The sequence below is a fragment of the Mustela erminea genome, chromosome 4, assembly GCF_009829155.1.
Source record: "Mustela erminea isolate mMusErm1 chromosome 4, mMusErm1.Pri, whole genome shotgun sequence".
Classification (NCBI taxonomy): Eukaryota; Metazoa; Chordata; class Mammalia; order Carnivora; family Mustelidae; genus Mustela; species Mustela erminea.
The window spans coordinates 56,979,656-57,000,836 of NC_045617.1; the positions used below are offsets into that span (position 1 = coordinate 56,979,656).

The 21,181-nt window shown below is 35.1% G+C and overlaps 1 protein-coding gene across 6 annotated transcripts in view; it reads left to right on the plus strand.

Annotated features, from left to right (window-relative positions):
• The window catches only part of SHPRH (SNF2 histone linker PHD RING helicase), an 88,912-nt gene that overhangs the window by 45,367 nt on the left and 22,364 nt on the right, over positions 1 to 21,181 (plus strand). For all 6 annotated transcript variants that reach the window (XM_032339311.1, XM_032339308.1, XM_032339310.1 and 3 more), the window contains 7 exons: positions 3,455 to 3,628; positions 3,941 to 4,003; positions 4,910 to 5,135; positions 6,892 to 7,035; positions 8,363 to 8,464; positions 15,264 to 15,335; positions 18,429 to 18,617. In XM_032339311.1, the coding sequence (XP_032195202.1) occupies positions 3,455 to 3,628; positions 3,941 to 4,003; positions 4,910 to 5,135; positions 6,892 to 7,035; positions 8,363 to 8,464; positions 15,264 to 15,335; positions 18,429 to 18,617 (970 nt within the window). The remainder of the gene's footprint in view (positions 1 to 3,454; positions 3,629 to 3,940; positions 4,004 to 4,909; positions 5,136 to 6,891; positions 7,036 to 8,362; positions 8,465 to 15,263; positions 15,336 to 18,428; positions 18,618 to 21,181) is intronic.

A 21,181-nucleotide genomic window follows, 5' to 3' on the forward strand; every position in this document is an offset into this window, starting at 1 on the left:
ATTCAGATCATTTGTTGTTAAGAGGTACAGTTAACTGTCAGAATATATTGTGGTTATGAACATCTGGATTTTACATATTGTAAAAATACATTTCAAACAAACATTAGGTATCTATAAGTCTGAAAGAAGAAAACTGTGTTTCTTCTGTGTATTAGTCATTTTTAAACAGTTCGTTTTTAGTGTTTTTTTAATCTGCTTAAAGATAAAATATTTATTTTATCTTTGTTGGATATACCAAAGCCAACTCTAAGCAAAGTCTTGAAGTAGACTTTGTTTTCAGAGAAAGTTGTCCTTGAGGTAAGACATTTATGCTTCCACTGTGTAATTCACCCCCGACGAGCTAAGCATAATAGCACAACAGTGCCCCAGGTTTTATGTTGTAGAGTTACCTGCTCTTTCCCCCATCTTTTTTTCTTCTCATTAACCCTCATCATTCTTCAGGGTCTTTGTAGGTAAGTTGAATTATTGCTTTTTATTGTATAAATGGTGAATAATTCTTCCCAAAGACCAAACTTATTCTTTATAAAAAGTATCCGCAGTTATTTAACCCAAAGAACTGTCAGTCTAATGTGGGAACTTGAGGTATTGTGGCAGGACTGTTGATTCCAGGAAGGGGACAGAGAGAGAGTTTTTATTGCTTCTCAGATCACATCCCAGTATGAAGTATTGGGTTAATGTTGGTTTTCAGTGAAAAATTCAGCATAAGAATATCTTTAAAATGTTTTGAAGTTTTTTATTCTTTCAAAAGACTTTCTAAATGTCTGCTAAAATCTTAAGAAGATGTGCTAGATTTTCCATGTGTCATTGCTAATTTAGATATATAGTCATCATGTTTTTCACCATACAACTTGACAGGCTTCATTTCTGAGGTGTATGGAGTACAATATACTCTTGAGTGCACTTCCTTTTTCTCTGTTTAACCCGAGAGTCACCATTCCAGGATAAGTTGTCATTTTAAGTCATGATTCATTTTATCCAGTTTTAAAGCTAAATACTGATGTGTTCTGTCAGCATTGTGGAATCAGCTGATAAGAAAATCTTAAAGTTACTTTGAAGTAGTTTTTCTTAAACCACATAAAAACTACTTAAAAGTTGCAAATTCTTATATAGGAGAACATAGTCCCTAATAAAAGTCTGGGGGTCCCAGGGTTATGAAAGGACAAATAGGTAATATAAAACAAGTCGTTCATTACACATATTTTTCTTAGATACATTGGACATAAATAGAAAGTAACAAACACTTCTAAATTTTTTTTTAATGTATAACTTACCACCTAGGAGAGTTAATATTTTTTTTTTACTGCATATACATTCGAAGATCATTTTAATACTGCTACTGTGTTTTTCAATGAGATCCATATCTCAGAAGCCAAATTATTCATGTTTGCTTCTTACCAATTCTTAGGAAAAGAAAACCTTAGTTTTCCTTAGGTTAAGAGCACAGGTAGATTCCCAAGTCAGAATACCTGTGTTCATATCCCAGCTCCACCACATAACTAGTTCTGTAACCTTGGGAAAGTTAGATAAGCTCTGTGCCTTAGTTTCCTTATCTAAAAAACAACACAGTATTGTTGTGGGGATTAGTAAATTAACGTCTGCGAAGTGCTTATGTACTTAGGATAGTGCCTACCAGTAACATGTAATTATGTGTTCTTTTTCCTTTAAAGGATCTGCAAGAAAGAATATTTATTTTATTTTTTTTTTTTTTTTAGAATTTTTTTTTTTAAGATTTTATTTATTTATTTATTTATTTGACAGAGAGAAATCACAAGTAGATAGAGAAGCAGGCAGAGAGAGAGAGGGAAGCAGGCTCCCTGCTAAGCAGAGAGTCCGATGCGGGCCTTGATCCCAGGACCCTGAGATCATGACCTGAGCCGAAGGCAGCGGCTTAACCCACTGAGCCACCCAGGAGCCCTGCAAGAAAGAATATTGATAAGACAGCTAAATGCTATCTATGATAATTTTTTAGCCCCTGTTGCATAATTTGCTAATAATATTGAATAATACTGATGTGAATAATATTGATACCTAACCTAATTGTGTTTGTGTATCCCCATGCAAATTGTCTTAGAAATGACTGAGCAGCTGTTCTGTGTCTATTACATATTTTTTTAAAGATATAATCTAATTCTTACCTTCTAAAAATTAGCTTAATGAGTAGACTAACCCATGACAGTCTGAGAAATATAAGTATATGTATAAACACTTGAACATGACAACATACTAAAATGAGTGATATTTTCAAAGAATTTTATGGACAGAAAGAAACGGATTAGTGTAAAATACTGGAAGGCTTTCAGGGAGGAGAGCAGACTCTTCTGAACGGTTTAGAAAAATGGGTGTATGACAATTTAGGAAGGAGAAGGGATATACTCTTAACTTAAAAACCCATCAAATCCCATTTGTATTTTGTATTTCCCATTTTCTAATTCCGTATTAATCTAGATTTTCTTTCTCATTTCATAAACCTATTCATGTACATCTGTACATTTCTTTCCTTGGCACATTTTACTCAGTTTATTAAAAGAGTTAAAAGAGTATTGTGTTTGAGGGACATCTGGGTGTCTCAGTAGGTTAAGTGTCTGCCTTCAGCCTAGGTCATGATCTCAGGCATGGTAGGGAGCCTGCTTCTCCCTCTCCCTCTACCTGCCACCCAGTTCACTCCACCCCACCCCCACTTGTGCACACACTCACGGGTTCTCTCTCAGATAAATAAGTAAAATCCTAAAAAAAAAAAAAAAAAGTATTGTGTTTGGTTTTAACTCCTAGCTCTACTACATTATAGCTTTGTAGCTTTTATTTTAATTCATTAAGCTTCATCCATAACATAAGCACAGTAGTATCTGTTGAGATTATACAGGAAAAGAGCTTGGCAGAGTATCTGGCATCATATAATAAATGCTTAATAAAATGTATGTACATGTAAGTAATATATATGTATTATAAAATATATGTGATATATATGTGTACACATGTATATATCACATGTCATAAATATACATATATCTATAAGCTCTTTGCAGCAAACAGTATAACTCTTGGGTATTTTTCTTCTTGCTTCTCAATTTTTCTCTTTATTTTTCATTCAGTGGTTGCCTCTCCATATAAAGCAAGATTTCAGAAGGGACATTTATAGTCAACAGTAAAAAAGAAACAGTATGGCAGTCTTGTTCTTTCAAAAGATACTGAGACAGAGACAGATTTTGTAGACTTTGTTTCAGTTCCTGAGGACACACTATCAAAATTTTGATACCTTTTGTAGTAAACCCAATGTTCTTATACCTTGTCTGCCAGTAGGTTGAATGTACTACTAAGATAAATTCACTAAAGTAGGCTAGGTAAAATGTTGCACAATTTCGTGAATATTTTATTTGGCAACCATTTTCTGGTTTTGAGGAAATTGACCTGCTCTTCTTTTCTTTGTGTCTTGGGTGATGCTGGTGATGGGAATCAGGTTCCATGACTGCAGAGGTCTTCAGTTCTTACTTACAACACAAATGGAGGAGCTAAATAAATTCCAGAAGCTAGTAAGAGAAGCTGTAAAAAACCTGGAGGGGCCTCCATCTCGTAATGTTATTGAATCAGCAACAATCTGCCACCTCCGACCAACAAGACTTCCTCTCAACTGGTAGGTAATAAGACCAGTCATGTGGTGAAATGGAGTCAGTTCCATTCAGCTAGATGTCTTCTGAAAGAAGAAACAGTGACTCATCTAATAAAAGTTTTTTCATTTAAATCCAAACAGAAGTGGAAGGAAATATATTATTAATCTAACTTTTAAAAAACTCTTCAAGGACCACATACTGAAAACTGGTTTTTTTTTTTCTTAAATGGCATGTGTGCTGTAAAGAAAAAATGAAGTGTAAAATACTAAGTCTTATAGAAATTAGCCAATTGCTAGTTACGTTTGTAAATATTTCTCTGGTCATTTCTTTTTCAGCTGTGTCTTTTGTAAGGCTGATGAATTGTTCACAGAGTATGAATCAAAGCTGTTTTCCCACACGTGAGTTCTCTGATTGATAACCATCAGGAGAATGAAATGTTTACAAGACTTGGTGTTTTGATTTATAAGACTGTGTATTTTCCTCACAGTAACCCTCCTATGTTTTTTCTTTAATTACATGAGTTCAGTGAATTTTAGCATGTTATCATTTAAAATGTTCAGTTTCACTTACACAGAAATTACCCCTGGATGCTCATGTCCCTTAGTAATACGTTAGGAACGGACATTTTAGTGGACTGACAGACTGTCAAGTCTGACACATTTCAGCTCGAATCCCTGCCCACTCTTGTGGGCAGATTGCCTCTGTAAATCTCAGTATCCTCATTCATGAAATGACAAACTAATACTAACCTCATTGAATTTTTTATGAATATTAAATTTTAAAATGCACATAATTGCTTAGCATAGTGTGTGATACATAGTAAGAGTTCTGTAAAAGGTTAGCTTTCATTAATATACTTTCTCCAACACAAATTGGAAGTTACCATCCTGTGTCAAGCAGTGAGTGCATAATAGCTATGGTATTAGCAAAATTATTCCTGTTTTACAAACAAATTGAGAAAAGGCTAAGTTCTGATTGCCTTGAAAAAAAGAGATTGATGGTGTCCTTTGAGATCGTCCAGTGTTTTTGTTTTGTTTTGCTTTTGCATGGGTGGTAGTGGTGGTAAGTTTGTGTTTTGTATTATGATGATTCTCAGAGCTAGATTTTAGCATAAAAATGTATAGCCATTTTTTATTATGTCAGATTGCTGTCAAGATACTGGACAAATTTATAAGGCCTCCAGCATTTTTAGAATTGCTATGGTCTTCCAAAGACTTCTCTATTGACTCTGGCAATAGGACTTTCGCAGTGCTTATTAACCCACTGACAGTAGTTCCTGTTGTTTTGTTCTTACATGTTTTCAGTGTCAAAGGCCAGACTGCAATATTTGAGGAGATGATAGAAGATGAAGAAGGGCTGGTGGATGATCGAATACCCACCACTAGCCGGGGTCTGTGGGCAGTAAGTGAGACAGAGCGATCTATGAAAGCATTGCTGTCATTTGCAAAGTCACACAGATTTGATGTTGAATTTATTGATGAAGGAAGTACTTCAATGGACCTTTTTGAAGCATGGAAGAAAGAATATAAGGTACAACATTTCGATTTTTTTTTTCCAACATTAAATTTTTTCTTTTCTATATTAATTTTAATTACTACTTTTCTTTGCTCTTTTCAGAGTTTTTAAAAATCTGCTTTAGAGTCTTGAGGTATCATAATTTCTGTTTCCCTAAAATGTAATAATTTTAATGAAAAATAATGCTGAACACATAATCTACTTCTATATATTAAATTGCTAAAAAGAAGTCATTATTAAAATGAAATTGGTATGAAGCCTTTTATTTAGCTGTGAAAGTGTTTCCTTCTATTCTTAGCTTGATCTTACACTGCAATTCTGTGAAATTAGAGTTTTGTTTGTTTTTGTTGTGTTTTGTTTTGCTTTGCTTTTGCTCTGTGAATAACAACCAAACATCAATAGCTTTGAAGATTAGAGAACATGGTAAATATTTCTCAACCTACAAGGCTGGAAACCATTGCAGTTAATAAAGTAGAAAGTAGCCCGTTATATTTATATTTTGATAATTTTATCATATCACAACTTTGTACTTGATTGAGATGCCAAAATTCATTAATTTTGAATTATTCTTTGTATTTGAATTTGTTATCCATTATCCTGTTTTACAGGTGTGATGGGTGAGGAAATGAAAGAACTGCTTTATTTATAATATTATAATTCCATTTATGTCTTCTTTAAAAATCTGAAGTTCTTTTAAAGCAAGATGAAAATTTCTATCCAGAAAAAGAAAATATGCTATTGGTACTATCATCTCATATGTTTGATAAATTGGGGGATAATACTTTTATAGTTGAAATCATTGATTCATAATAATTTTTTTCTTCTCACATTATTATTCTAAATGCAAATGCATATTAACACATAATTACAGCAAGCGATTGGAAGACAGTGCTATATACAGTGTCCAGTTGCCCCTGCATTTTACCTCTGGGCTTATTTTGATGATATACTGTGTCTTAGAGGATTGCCTATCATGCAGTTTTCTCAGATCTTTGTGAGTTTTTTTTTTCTTTTTAACTTGCAGCTGGAACTCTAATACACCAATGCAAATTAATAAGCTACTGTTACACACATCAGTCAGGGTCTACCTCAGAGCATAATGTTAGTGAAGAAAGCATATCAAAGATTTTATACTGACTGATAACATTTCCATAAATTTTAGAAACATGTATAACCAAATTATTAAGAATATGTAGATTACTATGACTCAAATGAAAAGTACAGAATAAGTCCAGTTCAGAGTAGTGGTTAGGGGGCTTAAAGGTTGTAGGGGCTTAAAGGAAGAATGTACGAGGAAAGAGGGATGCAGTTGATCCAGAAACAGAGACTTTCCAAGGCATTGGTATTGTTCTCTTTCTTAAATTGGATGTTGAGTACTCAGTTGTATATTTTAGTATGCTCATTATCATATATACATATTATTTTGAAAATATGAAATATTTTATAATGAAAAATATTTCTTAAAGCAGAGATTCCGCCAGGCTAATATTGACGTATAAAGATCTGTGGTCCCACCAAACTTCTTTGGGTATTCTGTTCCTAGGATTCTAAAGGTTAAATATTCTATAGTGGCCTGTGGAGGTTATTCAGTCATACAACCTCATCCTAAAAAATGGCCCAAAAATTGCTTGTGTCTTAGACACTGAATGAAAAAAATATATATATCTTAGACCTCACTGAAGACTTTTGAGCATGGCACATTTTGGTGGTTTTAACCAGTTTTAATTCTGTGCATTAATTACCACTGTCTTTGTGTTTTCTGTTTTCCTAGTTGCTTCATGAGTATTGGATGGCTCTGAGGAATCGTGTATCTGCTATTGATGAACTTGCAATGGCTACAGAACGATTAAGAGTACGTCATCCTAAGGAGCCAAAGCCTAATCCACCTGTTCTTCATATCATTGAACCACATGAGGTAATTTGCAAGTAAATTAAAAAAAAGAACACAGCCCATAGATGTCACAAAAATCCAAAGTCCATAGAATAGTCAGGACAGTGATCTCTTCCATAAGAATGTACTTAATCTCTGCTCTTAGTCTGAGCTGTATAAAAGTGTTTGGTTTTATATGTCAAAGTGGACAAGAAGGAACAATGTCGTATCTAATACATGCATAGAATTCACTATTTGGGTTCATTTGTTCTCTTCAGATTGCATATTCTTGTGTTTCTGAGCACCTTCTGTATGCCAAAATCTAAAGAGGATCTCAGTCAGTTTTTAGACATATCTCCTTCTTATTTCAGTTTTTTCAAAGGAAAAGTGCAAAAGAAAAGTTTTGATTACCTTCTTACGGAAGGTAAGAACAATCAAAAACTTTTCTTTTGCACTTTTCCTTTGCTACTAATGAACAGATATTGACAGCTTATCTTCTAATAAATCCCTCTTTATATCCCAGGATTAAAAAAATGACTCTCCCAACCTTTATCTCCCATATTAAAATATAATTTCCTTTATAGTTTTATTCGTTGTATGTAGGGGGGGTGTTTTGTTTTGTTTTCTTTAAATAAGCTGCATGGGGGCTTGAATTCATGACCCCTAGATCAAGACCTGATTTGAGATCAAGAATCTGACACTTAACAAAGACTGAGCCGCTCAAATGCCCCTATGTGTTTTAACTTTTAAGTCTTTCTCTTCCTATAAAGCTTGGAAACTACGTTAGAAAAATTTAAAAATACTCATTTTATACTATCTGAGCATTTAAAATATGAATTATCAGTAGTTTTTTCCTCTGTAACCAAATTTCTTACTTTCATAATCGTCTGTCTACTGTTTTCTACTATTTTCATCATTGTCTGTCTGCTGGGAAGGGGTATGGGTGTAGGTGTGAATGGCATGTGAAGGGAGAGTGCTCCCTGGGTTTCCTAAAATCACTTTGACCAAAGCAGCAGATCTTTTAGTTTTTCTCTATCCCATAGATACATTACTGAAAAATGGTACATAAATAGAATTCAGGTTGATTTTTAACCAATTTCAAGTGTATGCAGAAACTTCCTGTTTAAAAGAATTTTGTACTGAATTTTGTCTTCTGTAGAGCTGTGTGTGTGTGTGTGTGTGTGTTATTTCCTTTTAAAATATCTACTATCCATTTTGCAAATTCGAGTTTTCACCTGTCGATGGATTTTCTAAAAATAGGACACAATAATTTAAGTGTGTCCTATTTTTATTAAACCCATTGACATGTTTAATATAACTTTATCATCTTTCTAAGAGAGAGAATAAAAAGTTTTGTTGTTTTGCTTTTTAGGTAGAACAAAATCGCATAAAACTACTAAATGATAAAGCTGTTGCTACTTCACAGCTTCAGAAAAAGCTTGGGCAGCTTCTTTACCTAACAAACTTGGAGAAGGTATTGTGTTTAAAGATGCTACTTTTTCCCATGCTGTATATCAATAAACCTTTGTGACTCCTTCCATTTAATCTGTTAATCACATAATGATACAGGGTTTTCTTTAATCTTTTGTTTGTGTTAATTATACCAGTCAGAACACTAGTCATATCTACAGTAACTGCACAGACCACAACAGGTGACCTATAGAATATTTAAGTTACACAGATTACGTAAATGGTATGCACTCTAGAGTATAAAACAGTATAAACAGACTTTCATTCAAAGCCTTGAATAGTGGAAGTATAACCACCTTTGGGCAAAAAATGCATAATCTATATATACTTATACGTGCATTCATTAATACATAATGGATTTTTTAAAATTCGTTATTTGGAACTATAAAATGTTTGGAAGGCTACTAAATCACAAAATGTAATGATAAATTATTGTAATTCAAACCACATTTTCTGAGTTGTGATCAGTGTAGTTCCATCTTATTGCAAGGATAAATGGCTGTTGGCAGTACCTTACCAGAAAGAGATATAATAGATTTTTGGGTAGAACAAATGAAGGAAAGCAGTAGACTAGAGTTGGTCCTGAAAATGGATACAAAATACATATAAGTGAATCAATAAATCCCAGTGATGATAAAATGAGAAGTTGGACATTCATTATAAGTAAAATACCATGGTAGTTGAGAAGATGGTCTTGGGACCTAGGCAGTTCAGGTTTGGATCTTGACACCACTCTTTCCTACATATGGGACTTTATTCAAGTTATTTACCTCTCTTTGCCTCATCTGTAAAATAAGAATAACAACATTACCTTGTAGGCCTCTCTTGAGGACTGTATGAATTATATATGAAGTGCTAGAGCTGTTCCTGACTTACTGTGCACTTTCTAGGTCTTTGCTATTAGTATCCTATTGTTACTGATATTACTGTGATGACTACTAGTATTATCCTGGTAGGAAAAAAAGATGTGGGGGAACTTTTTTTTTTTTTAGGACTTATTTATTTGAGAGAGAGAGAGAGAGCGAACAATCTTATGGGGAGGGGGAGGCAGAGGGAGAAGGAAAGAGAGAATCTCAAGCAGACTTCACGCTAAGTACAGAGCCCTGCCACCTCATAGCCCAGTATCATAACCTGAGCTGAAATCAACAGTATGACACTTAGCTGACTGAACCACCCTAGTGCCCCTAGATGGGGAAAACTTTTAAAAGTCAGTCTCACAAAATTCTAGCATTAGAGAAGTAACGTTTGGAAAAAACTTTTTGATATTCCTGAATGTGAGTTTTTTAATTGTTAGATTTCTGTACTTTAAATATGAAAGTCAAAACTAAGAGATAGTTAATTGTTAGTTATAGGATACAAATTGATATCCTGTATTTGTTGAATCATTTTTTAAAAAATTAAAATTCTAAGGATATATAATCTGCCTAGAAGATCAAATTCAGCTAATAATAAAAGAAAAAATATTATGAAGAATAATCATATTAAGCTGATACCATTTCCTGCCAACAAATAGGCACAGATTTTTAAAATAACACTCCACAGAGGTGAAAGGGCAGTGAATGGATATTTCATGTATTAACCAATAAGAATAAATTTATATAGCCCTTTCCTGAAAATACTTTAACATGTATTAACAATTTTAGAGAATTCATATCCTTTAACTCAGTAATTCTTAAAACTTTTTCCTGAGTATTCTAAGTAAATAGAAATTTGGGGAGTGAATTAGATTAAAGGATAGTTACTGTAGTCTTGTTTGTAATAATAATAAACTAGAAGACTAAGTGTCCAAAAAAAGTTCAGTATTTACATATAAAGTCATGGATTATTGTTAAAATGAAATTATGATTCAAATACTATAAATGGTGTCTTCAGAAAATAAATAAGAGAATGCTCATGTTAGAAAGTTGAGAGAAAGAAATAAATAAAATTTAAAAAATAAAATTATAAATGGAGTATAATCCCAATTTTATATCACTGTTTAGTTGAATAAAAAATAAGCGAAACAAATTTTTACATTTTCTGGTAGTCAGCGGATACTTATTGAGCACCTGAGATGTTTATGCATTATAGTGGGAGCTTGAGATAGACAGACTTGGTCCTTGGCCTCAAGGAATTTAATTGATCACTTAAAATAATAAAATGGCGGGGCACCTGGGTGGCTCAGAGGGTTAAAGCCTCTGCCTTCGGCTCAGGTCATGATCCCTGAGTCCTAGGATCAAGTCCCGTATCGGGCTCTCTGCTCAGCAGGGAGCCTGCTTCCTCTCTTTCTCTCTCTCTCTCTGCCTGCCTCTCTGCCTGCTTGTGATCTCTGTCAAATAAATAAAATCTTTAAAAAAAAAAAATAATAGAATGGCATACATTCAAGAGTTCTGAAGAAATTTAAAGATGAACATGTTATATTATTGATCAGCAATTTTCAGTGTTGGGTAACAAAAAATTGGTCAATTTCCAGTAAGATTTCAAAGCATAAGGAAGGTCTCCCAGTAAACATACATTGAATCACTGTTAAACCTGAAATTAATATGTTATGTGTCGATTATATCTCAGTTTAAAAAAATAAGTTCTTCAGAAGAAATTTTCTGAATACTAAGCAACCACATGAGATCTTTCTTTGTCTGGGTACTGCTACTTCTGTATGGGAATAGCAGTGATATCTTACCATTACCTTATTAACATCTATTTTTAAAGACAGTGGAGTCTTATGGAAGCAAAAAGGTTGAGGTGAAATGACATTCCAGGGAAGGAAGAGCTCTTTCTAGGTGAGCTGAGATTGCTGGCCATTGTCTTGCCTGAAAACATTTGCAGAATCTGGATACAGGCTGAGATTAAGGTCAGTATTGCAGAGGGACTCAAACAGGAGAAAGAAAACTTGGAACTTTGGATGGCCAGGTGAGCTAGTATTACATTTTGGAACTTCGAGGAGCTTCAGATGCATGACAAACTCTCCTCATTTGCTAAGTGATAGGGTTTCATGACAGCTGGGCCTGAACTAGAAATATAGAGTGAAATCTTGGTTTCAGCAGTACTTCAGAGACTGTTCCTCCCCAAGGGAGCAAGTTTCCAACAACAAACACATAACAGGTCTTATTACCCTTGAGACATTTGAAACTATGGTGGCTTGATTTTAAACTTAAAACCCATTCCCAGAACCAGCTCAGTTTTTTACTAGATTGAGGTAATCAGCGACTCACCCCTCAACCTAACTGCCTACCGGGTAGGAATAATCCTCCATGAAAGAAAATAACACCTAATTTTGTCTGTGCGTTTTTTCATATAAACAAACTAAAAAGTGTAGCATACAGAAAGAAATTATGAGAAATGTGCAAGGCAGGAAAATGTGACCAGTAATTAAAAGGGGAAAAATGAACAATTGAAGCAGATCTATAATCCAGATTGTGAACATAGCAGGAAAGGACTTTAAAGCAATTGTGATTTATACATCAAAGAGAGGAAAGGCTGGCCAACATAGATAGAATGAATTGGAATGTATACCATAGAATCAGATGGACATTTTGGAAAGGCAAAATCTAGTATCTAAAATTAAAAACTGGTTGGATAGTGACTAGACACAGAAAATGACAGAAGTAGTGAATTCAAGTATGGTTCAATAACAAATACCCAGTTTGAAGAAGCATATCAATAAAAATAAAGAACAGGATATAGTGAGAGAGATGTGGGACACAGCCATATGATTGAAATAATGTAATTGAAGTTCCAGGAGAAAAAGAGGTATATGGTACCAGAGCAACTTGAAGAGATAAGGGCTGAGAGTTTTCCAAAACTGAAGATAGATAATGTCTTATAGGTTCAAGAAGCTCAGGGAACCCCTAACAGAATAAAAATAAAACTTTTCAGAACACCTATGAATATCATAAATTGCGAGAATCCAAAAGTCTTGGGGAAAAAAAATATATATATATACAGATTTTTTAAGATTTTATTTATTTATTTGACAGATAGAGACCACAAGTAGGCAGAGAGGCAGAGAGAGAGGGGGAAGCAGGTTTCCTGCTGAGCAGAGAGCCTGATGCGGGGCTCGATCCCAGGACCCTGAGATCATGACCTGAGCGGAAGGCAGAGGTTTAATCCACTGAGCCACCCAGGTGCCCTGAAAATATATTTTAAGCAACTAGAATTGGGACAAAATTTGGTGACTGTATACCTTCTCCTTATTGACTACACAGAGGAACTGTTTGCTTTAACACTTTAAAGATGGCATTCCACTGTTACCAGGTTTCAGTAGCTTTATGCTGTGTAACCAGGTAACAGTGGAACAACATCTTTAAAATGCTGTATTTAAAAGTGAAATTAAGGTGTTTTTATGTTATGGAACTTCAAAGAATTCCTTCCCAGTAGACTCACACTATAACAAATATTAAAGGAGCTTCTTTGGACCAAAGGGACGTTATCCCAGGTTGAAGAATAGAACTACAGGGAAGAATGCAGGACAAGAGAAAGCTTAAGTATGTAGGTAAATAAAAAGATCACTGACTGGGGCGCCTGGGTGGCTCGGAGGGTTAAAGCCTCTGCCTTCAGCTCAGGTCATGATCCCAGGGTCCTGGGATGGAGCCCCGCATCGGGCTCTCTCCTTGGTGGGGAGCCTGCTTCCTCCTCTCTCTCTCTCTCTGCCTTCCTCTCTGCCTACTTGTGATCTCTCTCTGTCGAATAAATAAATAAAATCTTTAAAAAAAAAAAAAAATCACTGTGTAAAGCAGGAGTGCTGATGTTTGTGTAGGATATACAACATACCCAGAACTGAAATACATAACAATAACTTAGGAAGAAGGTAAGCACAGGCAAACTATTACAAGATTCTTCCATTCTGTCCAGACAAATGGACAGAAGAAATCGGTAAGGTTATCTAACATTTGAACACTGAACAGCCATGACCAAATTGACATAGAGGCTACAAAATACACTCTTCTTAGGGGTACGTGGAACATTTACCCAAATAGACCTTGTGCTAGTTAAAAGAGCAACTCTTAAAACTTGTAAAAGATGAAAATTGTACAAGATTTTGTTTCCTGACAAAAGGAATTAAGTTAGAAATCAATATGAATCCCCAGATGTTCAGAAATTAACAACACACTCTTGAATAACCCATGAGTTAAAGAAATCACACCAGAAATTAGAAAATGTTCTGAACTGAACAAAAATAAAAATCATGTGACGAGGTGTAGCTAAGGTGTGCTTAGAGGAAATTTAAAACTTTAAATCAGGGATCTGAAAATACTATGCATGGGACAAATCCAGCTCACTGCCTATTTTGTAATTATAGTAAAGTTTTGTTGGAAACTAGCCACACTCATTCCTTAAAATACTGTTTATGGCTGCTTTTGTGCTACGTTAGCAGGGTTGAGTAGTTCCAACTGAAATCATATGGCCACAAAGCCAACCTGGCCCTTTATGGAAAAATAGTAATCCTCACTTTAAGTAAATTTTAAAAGAAGAGGTGATGTAAATTACGAAAAATTGTTTACAAAATGCCACGTAATGCCCCTTGTTGTATGTGCCCATGGATGATTTCCCACACTGACTCTGGGTTTAGTCACATGACCTGCTTTTGGCCTGTGACAGAAGCACACAGATTTGAAGAGTACATGCACATTGAAGTTTGCCAATCTTGTTGCTCTTTGGAACTTTTAGTCATTGTGAAGCAGCCCAGATTACCTGTCTTCAGGAGCAGAAATCTCCACTTAACCCTTTCTCTGGACCAGCTTGTCTGCTGACTGCTAGACATCAATATGAGGCCATAATAGACCATCCAGCCCCACACAACTCAGCCCACCCCCAGATTACTCAGTTGACCTGTAGAATCATGAGAAACTCCTGTTTGTTTTAGCCACTAAGACTTTAGGTGGTTTGTTGTGTTATCTGATACAAATCAATAATAGAAGAAAATAATTCAACTTTAAAAAAAAAATCCTTGTATTTTTGTTAATGGAATTATTTTGAACCATAGAGTTGCTGAATCCATGCACAATTTACCTCCCCCCCACCACTAAACAAAAGTCAAGAGATAATGAAAAAGAGTTGTTTAAAGTGTTTAACTATTTGGTTAATGAAACCAAAGACTTTTAAAACTTCAGTGATCTATGAGTCTAATTTACTTTCCTTCAGGTCTTCCTCAGTATTAAAAACTGTCCATTTGGTAACTTTCTTGAAGCTCAAAAATTTTTGAGATAGTTTTAGAGATTTTGAAGAGAACTATTATACTTCAATATAATTTTCAGGCAAAACGAGTCTCAAAGATATTTCTGCTTTGTAGTTATTTGTTTTGCCTTAATGAGATAACAATATGGAGAAGAAACTAGTATTAAGGAGATTTGTAAATAAATGCTCCCCTTTCTCCAGTTTGTGATCGCCTGTCCAGTGAAATGTACAGAATAAATATTGACTGTATATTTTTTAAGGAGCATTTATTTCAGAATTCCAAATTACATTTTTTAAAATAATACATTATTTCTTTGTAACAAAAGCTAGCTTGAATGTAAAATTTTGAGAATTTACCTGTTATATCACAATTTGCTCTTCACTTTGCCTTTTACAGTAGTCACAAATATTAGTAATATAGTAACTTTAATAAACTCTAAGGAAAGTTATTTGCATTTTTTATTTGTTCTCTGAATGTTACTTGTTAATCCTGGGAATATTAGCATTAAGTAATACATTAGTAAGTCATCTTAATTATCAAGTTTATTTAAATAGCAGTTGCCAGCATTTACTTTTATAAATGAGTTGTAAAATGTATATCAGGTTTTAAAATGCAACTAATCTCTTTTTTTAATTATTTTTTTGAACAGTCTCAAGATAAAACATCAGGAGGCATTAATCCAGAACCTTGTCCAATCTGTGCTCGGCAGCTGGGAAAACAGGTAAAATAATAAATAACATATGCATTTATAAAACACTTTATACCTTTCAAAGGTGTAATATATATATATATATATATTATATATATATATATTTAAATAGATAAATATTTAAAAAAAGAAAATTGCTAGTGAAACAGCTCTTTAATTTTATATATATATATAAATGTATGTAAAATAGCTCTCTTTTTCTCTCATGACAATTTTATATCCAAGGCAAAAATGACCTCCACCTTAAAAATAGGACCAAAGGTTAGGTGAGAAGATTAGTGCCACATGTTTAAACAGTGATCCTCCTTAAGTGATAGGTGAAAAGCTATTTCTAGAATAACCCCACATTTTTCACTGAAAATGCATAGTTTTGCATATTTTTTCCAGTCACAAGATCAAGTCTAAGTAATTTGACTTTGTCAGTTTAATATGTTTATTTGGCAGTTGTACAGAAATACAATAGATCATACATTTACTTAAGAAGTTATTACAAAGGTGTAGTAACATAGCTCCTATTTGGGATTATTAATATTTAAAAACTAGACCTTAAAGTGTAAATAATATCTATCCTAGTGAAATTTAGAGGTGATTTTTTACAAGGCCATTGTAATAGAATAAATCTTTCTAAGATTGGTGTACAAATTTCTATAAACTTAATCGCACCATATTAGTTCTCCTCAAAGAGATTCTTTATCCTACCAACTGTGATTTTTTAAACTACAAATATGTACTTTGTAGAATCTACTTTGTATGGTAAATCATATATGATATCAGAGAATTAATTGCTCCTTAATCGAAGTGAGTAAAAGTGTTCTTGGCTGCCTTTTTCTATGGAACCAAGAGTAAAAAGTTAAATATATGAGCTCCACATTCTGACCAGCAATAATCAGACAAAAAGTATCTTTTGGTCTCCACAATTTATGAAAAAGTGGGATTTTAAATGATATTTTATTGATAATAAATCTTAAATGCACCAATATTACTTTGGAGACCAAGCAGAATAGTAATGTACAGATGCTGCTGATTTCTGAGAAAAATCACTAGTAAAAATATGATAAAATTCATGATAAAAATGGGAAGGATCAAAAGGTAAGTAGTGCATTTTTTACTTTTAGTTTCAGTGAGATTCATACAACTGGGTGAATCAGAATTTTTAATATATGTCTGAAACATTTTCCAGTTTTTAAACATTTTCCAGTTTTTAAAGCTCTTTCATATGCATAATTTCATTTAATTTTAGTATAACCCATATTTCCTTCATTTAGGAGAACATACTGGAATACAATAAAAGTAACAATACTTTTCTTTTTGAATTCTGTTCCTCACGGCAATCTGTAGGAACTCTAGAGCATTTTTATCTTCCCAGTTCTCCTCTTCCCCTCCTAACTTAGAGGATCAATCAGAGATAACTCATAAACTGGCTAATAGCCCCTGGAGGCATTGCCATTTGTCTGGTCTTCTGTTTGGGCTGCTTCAGTCAACCTCCAGTCACTCCCAAGGCTCTGGAGCCAAGTGTGTGATTTCTTCTGAATTGCAAGTGTAGATGGACTTTCGGCTTGTCCACTCTGAGCTCGCATGAGCCACAAAAGTTCTCTCAAGTAGAGGAAGTTCCCCTTGTCCCTACTGGCACTGAAGGTACACAGGGTACAGAATACTGCTGTGTTTACAAAAATTCTAGTGAGGGGCACGTGGGTGGCTCTGTTGGTTAAGCAACAGACTCTTGGTTTCAGCTCAGGTTAGGATCTCAGAGTCATGGGATCCAGCTTAGCCTGCAGTCTGCTTGGGACTCTCTCCCTCTCCTCCTGCTGCTCCCCCTTCTCTAAAATAGATAAATATTTAAAAAAAGAAAATTGCTAGTGAAACAGCTCTTTAATTTTAATGCAGCCTCAGCTCCCGATAATAGACATGAGAGAGCAGATGCACAGCTAGACAACAGCATGAACAGCTTCAGCTAGTAAAACCCCAAAAGCCCCTCCCCCTTCTCAGAAATTATTTTCAAACCAAGTTTATATATCTCATTTTTCTTTTCCCTTAGTGTGAGTTCTTTTCTAAGGGACTTTTTAGTCTATCCTGCAAACGCACCCCAGATGGGCCCAACCATGCTTCTTTCTGTGCGTATGCATACATTTCTGAATCTTCGAAAAACACAGCTTAGTGCTTAGAACCTAGTCATTCGTAATACCACTCAATTTTTGTTGTTGTTGTTTACCAGGTGAAAAAGTTAAATAATTTGCATAAGATGCCATCGCTTTTAGAACTGATCCCTCACCTAAAACTGGTGCTCTTCTGCACCCCTCATTGCCAATATCAGGGAGTCTCCGTGATATCCTCCAAGAGTCAGAGTTATTGTACATTTCTTGAAGTAGGACAAAGGGGTTTTCAAAAATGTCTTTTTATGTATTTGGTTTTTTTTTTAATATATCTAGAACCGCTTTTAAATAAACCTGAGATACTAGCCCATCTCATTTTCTATATAATAAATACTGTAACATGTAAAGATAGAAATCCATTTAATGAGTTATATAGAATATATTGAAGATGATATCTCCAAATTAATGTTGTTCTCAGTCCCTCTACTGTATCTGCTGTTACAGTGCTAAAGCAGTAGTTTGCATTTTTCCTAAATACCAAAATGAGAACACCAACTTCTTACAAGGTAATGGTGACTGACTGTTAAGCTCACAGAGTGAGTAGAACTAAAGACTGAAAGTATATTCTGGTTGAACTAAAAAACAGTTAATTTTGAAGTACAACTTAGGTTTTATAACTTACAGAGTGTTAACATCATAAAATATTCAGAGGGGAAATTATGCTCCCTTATCCTCTTTTTAATATATTTATAGATTTTAAGATTTTTTAAATTTATTTTTATTTATTTGACAGAGAGAGACAGAGATCACAGTAGGCAGAGAGGCAGGCAGAGAGAGAGAGGGGAAGCAGGCTCCCTGCTGAGCAGAGAGCCCGATGCAAGACTCGATCCCAGGACCTTGAGATCATGACCTGAGCAGAAGGCAGAGGCTTAACCCACTGAGCCACCCAGGTGCCCCTAGAAGGCATCTTTGATAGCGCCTCACTGAGGTATGTTCTGTGTGTTTTCTTTTTCAGTGGGCAGTACTGACCTGTGGACACTGTTTCTGTAACGAGTGCATTTCAATTATTATTGAGCAGTACAGCGTGGGGTCTCATAGAAGCTCCATTAAGTGTGCCATCTGCCGCCAGACCACATCTCACAAAGAAATCTCGTATGTCTTCACCTCCGAGAAAGCCAACCAGGAAGAAGATATCCCTGTGAAGGTAAAGTAGGTTAAGAACATGTGGAAGCATAGTCAGAACAATGTAGTAGCAATCAATATCTGATAGTGAGACCATCAAAATCAGAACAAGGCCAGCCCAGTGAATATGTAGAAACCACTCTCTCTGTCTGTGCGAACACTGCCTGAAAGCCTCAGCTTTACCATCGACGCTTTCTATGTGGGAGGAAGGCAAGAAGGCTTTTTCAAACATGGCTGGCCATCGTCAGGTCCACTATGGCAGAAAAGTTAACCTCTTAGAATTTCAGTTCTCCATCATCTTTGTTGGTATTTCTACTACAAATAGAGCTCTGGTTAAATTAGCAATTTACTTAGAGAAAGTTTCTTCCTCATTCTCTCATTCGCCCTAGATAGCAGGGAAAAGGGATAGGCCCAACCTAATTGGAGGGAAAAACAGTGCTTCTGAAGTTAATGGAGACTGTCAAAGAAGGAGGTATATATTTTCAGATGACACAGATTGGTATTTCAGAGCCAAAACTTGGCTTTATTTTCCTAATTTTTTCCCCGTGCTTCCTTCTGAATTCCAAGAAAATGACTAGAATTTGAAATCCAAATAGGATAATTGGACTTTCTCTCTAAGGGGCATTTATCTAATGAAAAACCTTTACTAGAATTTTTTGTTCTTTGCCTTCCTTAAATGTGCTTCTTTTTTTCATCCTAATCAGACTTAGACAAAGGACAAATCAATATATGTAGTAGGGAATATAGGCCTGAAGGAGTAATTGAGAGTTAAAAATCCTTATTTTTAAGGATTGTATTTTTTGAGGAAAATGAACAAGCTGAAACTATCAGGAGTTAGGGCTCCCCCTCCTGACAAAAGTGTGATTGATTTAAAGTTCGTTTAAGTACTGTTTATCCTTACTGTTATTTGAGTAAAACCTGGAAATACCAAGAACATTGCTCTCTAGTGTGTTGAGATAAACAAAATCCCAAAGTTGGAACGAACATTCATTCATTCCATACCAGTTTATTGGACACATAGTGGCAGTATGCTGGGCCTCACAGATACCACAAACACTCCTTAATAAAACAGACATGATTGCTGTCCTCGCTGATTTTACAGTTTGGCAATGGAAGGACAGAATTTAAGTTGGGGCAGTCAGGGACAGACATTACGCAAATAATTAATGTATTACAATTGTGATAAGCCCTCCAAAAGAAAATCAAACTTGGCTTCTCTGAGGGAATGACAGTTAAGTAGGTGCCTAAAGGATGAATGAATTCACCAGGCCGAGGGAAGAGAGACGTGACCTTGTGGGAGGAGGCTGCCAGATAGAAACAAACCAACAAAAAATACATAGAAATGTCTGAGACGAGGAAGATCTTAATGGAACTCAGTGGCTGCAGTGTAGAAGGCACAAAGGACAAGTGAATGAAATGAATCTGGAATCCAAAGAGGGACCAGATGCTGAAGGGCCATCTGAAGATTTGAAAATTTTCTTTTCCTGTAAACTGAAAGGTATTACGTGTTATATGTAGAGAAGTATCATGATCAGATTTGAATCTTTAAAAGATCCCTTTTGTGCAGTGTAGAAATTCGATTAGCAGGAATAGGAAAACAAATGGAAAAACTTTGGAGAGGACAGATCAGAAGGCCACAGCAGTAGTGATGGTGGTTTTGATTAGGTCAGTAGTGGTAGTGGAGGTAGAAAGAACCGGTTATAGTCATGAGGTATTCGAAGGTTGATTAGTAAGATAGAATGCCAGAGGGATTGATTGCAATTTTGTAAAAGACCCCCTGGTTTCTGAAGTGAAAAATCAGATGGATAATAGTACAGTTACTGATAGGAGGTATTTGGAGGAGGAGTACATTTAAACATGCTTTGTTTAAAATGCATGGTTTGAAATGTCTAGGACATCCATGTAGCAAAGTGTTGCTCTGTGGAGCAAGAGGTAGAAAATTCGCAGTCACTGGCATAATGATGTGTGAAGCCATGAGAGTAAATGAGATTACCTAGGGTGAAACACAGCAGTTAGCTTCAGACCATGTCCCCTAGGACTCCAGAGCTAAGTTGAATAAAGAGGGAAAAGCTGAAAAGGAGACCAGGAAGGAGCAACTGGAGGCATCAGCAATCAAGGAGAGGCCAAAGAACTACTTCCTAAGGAGGCAGTTACCAGACATATCCAGTGATGCTGAGGTGGCTCAGTGACCCTGTGGACCAGTCTGGCTGATGGAGGTCATTGATGAACTTCAAAAGAGCCTTTCAATGGAAATTTAGAGGCAAAAGGCAGATTAGATTGGAAGGGAATGAAGAGTGAACAAGAAGTGAATAAGTAGAGAAAATATCCAACCATTTTATAAATTTAGCTGTGAAGTAGAAAAGAGAATTATAACCAGTAAGATATAGAAAGTGCACAGGGAGGGCTTATGGGGATTTTTTAGCTTTTGGTTTTGGGGGTGGGGGGTGTTTGTTTTAGGGTTTTTTTATGGTAAAGATTCTTGAGTATGTTTAATCTCTGGCAAAGAAGATAAAGGAAAGAGAAGGAATAATCTGCAATGTAATAAGTTTCTTCAAAAGACAAGAGTGTTGACATGTAGAGAGAACG